A 4,344-nucleotide genomic window follows, 5' to 3' on the forward strand; every position below is an offset into this window, starting at 1 on the left:
GTCGAGCAACATTGGACAGATAGTACCAAATTACCAATTACAAAAATTGAAAAACAAAAGAAATAATAAAGGAAAAATCCACAAACAAAAATAAATATTCCCAGAAATAAAATACCAAACAAATATTTACAAAAAAAAATAAGCATAACATAACAGGCCCTCAGATCTTGTCCCAGCTGTCAAGTATGTCTTTTAATTTTTGGTGTGCACAAGTAGACATCTCAATTTATCTCTATTTTATTAGTTGAAAACTCCAATTTATAAAATGATCAATCTTGATATCTTCAAAATCTATTTGATATGTCAATATTTGTGTTCACGTGTTTAACTATACGAATTAAGGTGTCTATTTGTGCACTTCGAGATCTGTTCACGTATTATGTACAAAAAAATTTAAATTACAAACCACCCACCACCCTGAAACACAGAGGAAAATGGTGTTGTACCACCTACTATTGTCCTTCTCTTCTCTCTTTAATTTTACTGTTCTTTTCTCTGTCTTTCTCTCTTGAGTCTTTGTACTTCTTTTTCTCTTTCTAGACCTCACTAGCACTAGTCACTATACTACATTCTCCATCATTTTGATATTACACCCAAACAAACCAAATACCCTTGTTCTTTTTTCTCTTCAAAGGTTCCAGTTTTCAGAATCTTATAAGCAAAATCCCATCTTTTCATCATCAGTATCCATGAATCCACTTGGTATATTCATTTATCTTTCATATAAGAAGTAGTCTTTTTGTACTAGTATAAATGTGCCTTTAAAAATTGTTGTTTTTTTGGTTTTTGCTTCATGCCTGGCTGGTGTTACATTCATGGTGCTTGTTAAGTTGTAATGTGGTTGTATTTTCCACATTAAAGGTTCTATCTTTTTGTGAGAAAGTGAAAAGGGTCTTTTTTGATTGAGTTAAAACTTCTTTTTTGTTTCTATATATTGTTATTTTATCTTTGTTTTGTTTAGTTTCTCAACTTCTTTTTCCTTTTTTTTGATGTTATGCAGGATTCAGGCGTTCAAGTGAATCAGATATGAGGTTGTGAATGTTTTTTGCATTGTGGTTCATGAGGTTCTTTTCCCCTTAAAGTACTTTAACTAACAAAGATCTAGGGTAAAACATATTTAAGCTTTTCTTGGTTTCATCTTTTTGGCTTTGCTTGAGACTGTTGTATTAGAAGATTCCTGAGCATTAGAGTAGTTTGAGTTGTCTCTGCTGAGATCTTCTTTAGGGGATTTGTTGATCATTGGCTCAACTGTGGTGGAGAAGTTGAAGGGTTCTGGATTTAAAAACAAGAAAAGAAAATGCAGAGACCGCCACAAGAAGATTTTTCACTCAAAGAGACCAAACCCCACCTAGGTGGAGGGAAAGTCATGGGAAGATGGGGTTTGGTCACGGGCGATAAACTTACTAGCACCTATGACTTGGTTGAGCAAATGCAGTATCTTTATGTTCGGGTAGTGAAAGCAAAGGATTTACCTGGGAAGGATCTAACGGGTAGTCTTGATCCTTATGTTGAGGTTAAGCTTGGAAACTATAGGGGTACGACTCGTCATTTTGAGAAGAAATCGAATCCTGAATGGAGTCAGGTGTTTGCTTTTTCCAAGGATCGGATTCAGGCTTCCGTACTTGAGGTGAATGTGAAAGATAAGGATGTTGTTAAGGATGACTTTGTTGGTCGTGTTATGCTTGATTTGAATGAGATTCCTAAAAGGGTCCCACCGGATAGTCCTCTTGCTCCACAGTGGTATAGGTTGGAGGACAGACACGGTAATAAAGTTAGAGGAGAGTTGATGTTGGCTGTTTGGATGGGTACTCAGGCTGATGAAGCGTTTCCTGAATCTTGGCATTCGGATTCGGCCACTGTTAGTGGTGCTGATGCTCTTGCCAATATAAGGTCTAAGGTGTACCTTTCCCCAAAGCTGTGGTACCTTAGGGTTAATGTGATTGAGGCTCAGGACTTGATTCCTGGTGACAGAAGTAGGTTTCCAGAAGTTTACGTGAAGGCCATCCTCGGAAATCAGGCATTGAAGACCAGAGTTTCGATGAGCAAGACTATTAATCCTATGTGGAATGAGGATCTGATGTTTGTAGCAGCAGAGCCATTTGAGGAGCCGTTGATTCTGAGTGTGGAAGATAGAGTTGCACCAAACAAGGATGAAGTACTTGGAATATGTGCTATTCCTTTGCAGTATATCGATAGGAGGCTGGACCACAGACCTATTAACAGTAAGTGGTATAATCTTGAAAAGCATATTATTGTTGAGGGAGAAAAGAAGAAGGAAATCAAATTTGCAAGCAGGATTCACATGAGGCTATATTTGGAAGGAGGCTATCATGTTCTGGATGAATCAACCCACTACAGTAGTGATCTAAGACCAACTGCAAAACAATTGTGGAAGTCTAGCATCGGTGTCCTAGAATTGGGTATTCTGAATGCTACAGGCCTTTTGCCAATGAAAACAAAAGATGGGCGGGCAACGACTGATGCTTATTGTGTTGCCAAATATGGGCAGAAGTGGGTCCGAACAAGGACAATTATAGATAGTTTCGCTCCCAAGTGGAACGAGCAATACACTTGGGAAGTATTTGATCCGTGCACTGTCATAACTATTGGGGTATTTGATAATTGTCATCTCCATGGAGGAGATAAACCTGGAGGGGCTAGGGACTCGAGGATTGGAAAGGTCAGGATCCGTCTTTCAACTCTCGAAACAGGTCGTGTCTACACGCATTCTTATCCACTTCTGGTCTTACATCCTTCCGGGGTAAAGAAGATGGGCGAAATTCACTTGGCTGTAAGATTTACTTGCTCATCATTATTGAACATGATGCATATGTACTCTCAGCCACTGTTACCCAAAATGCACTATATTTTTCCTTTAACCGTTACTCAGCTGGACAGCTTGAGGCATCAAGCCACTCAGATTGTCGCTATGAGGTTGAGTCGTGCTGAGCCACCTTTGAGGAAAGAGATAGTTGAGTATATGTTAGATGTCGGGTCTCACATGTGGAGTATGAGGAGAAGCAAAGCTAACGTTTTTAGAATAATGGGTATTTTAGGTGGATTAATTGCTATTGGGAAATGGTTTGACCAAATATGCAATTGGAAAAATCCCATTACGACTGTTCTGATCCATATCTTGTTCTTGATACTAGTTCTATATCCAGAGCTTATTCTGCCTACCATTTTCCTTTATCTCTTCTTAATTGGAGTTTGGTATTACAGATGGAGGCCTAGAAATCCTCCCCATATGGATACTCGTCTTTCTTGTGCTGATAATGCTCATCCTGATGAACTAGATGAGGAATTTGATACTTTTCCTACTTCACGTCCTCCTGATATTATTCGGATGAGGTATGACCGTTTGAGAAGTATTGCAGGAAGGATACAGACTGTGGTTGGTGACATAGCTACTCAAGGGGAGAGACTCCAGTCTTTGCTGAGCTGGAGAGACCCTAGAGCGACCGCACTGTTTGTTATTTTCTGCTTGATCACTGCCATTGTTCTCTATGTCACACCCTTTCAAGTTCTGGCACTCGTAACTGGATTTTACGTGTTAAGACATCCGCGGTTTCGCCATAAGCTACCATCTGCTCCGCTGAATTTCTTCAGAAGACTGCCCGCCAGAACCGACTGCATGCTATGAGCTGTACTGTTATCTGCTATTATCCATTTTTCCTTGTATCTCCAGTTGATGAAATCAGTGTAGAAATGAGCAGGGTTTTGGTTTTTTTTTTTCTTTTCTTTTCTGAAACTGTTAGATCTAGTGAATTTTCTGTTATTTATCTTTTCTGAAACTGTTAGATCTAGTGAATTTTCTGTTTTTTATTCAACTCTGTTGAAAGTTGGCTGCTAGACGCAAATCCATATTAGTACTAGTCTTCTGTTTCCTTCTTTCTGGACTTTCTCCATGATTAATCAATGTATTTCTCTGTTCATGTCTCATAAATGTGTTGCTTTTTGTGAAGTGTCATGTTGATATTTCTAAATTCTCATTAATTTACTAGATTTGGTGTTGAGAATGTCATGACAATGATGTTTTAGATCTGTAATTTTTTATTTTTTTTTCTTCCGAAAACTGGTAAATTGAAGATTTGTAATATATTATTCTACCATTATTAATCTAACGAGGAATAATTGTGTTTGTAGTATAATGCAAGTTGACATTATTATAGTTGGTGAAGTTTGTCAACTTGATGACCAAATAATATAGAGATTCCTGCAACCCTGTGTTCTGCTTTATATGATGTTGGATCTGGAAGATTACTATACATATCCAAAGGAGCAAGTTATTGTAAAACGGAAAAAAAAATTGATGAGTTAATGAGATTGATTACTTATTATTAA

General features: G+C 37.8%; 1 protein-coding gene across 1 annotated transcript; it reads left to right on the forward strand.

Moving 5' to 3' along the window:
* Nucleotides 1–425: 425 nt before the first annotated feature.
* LOC132607387 (FT-interacting protein 3-like) lies at nucleotides 426–4,003 on the forward strand. The gene is made up of 2 exons (XM_060321330.1): nucleotides 426–702; nucleotides 1,001–4,003. Exon 2 carries the CDS (start codon nucleotides 1,298–1,300, stop codon nucleotides 3,641–3,643), a length of 2,346 nt encoding a protein of 781 aa, XP_060177313.1. The 5' UTR covers nucleotides 426–702; nucleotides 1,001–1,297; the 3' UTR covers nucleotides 3,644–4,003.
* Nucleotides 4,004–4,344: the final 341 nt, after the last annotated feature.

This window comes from Lycium barbarum, chromosome 8, assembly GCF_019175385.1.
Source record: "Lycium barbarum isolate Lr01 chromosome 8, ASM1917538v2, whole genome shotgun sequence".
NCBI classification, from domain to species: domain Eukaryota; kingdom Viridiplantae; phylum Streptophyta; class Magnoliopsida; order Solanales; family Solanaceae; genus Lycium; species Lycium barbarum.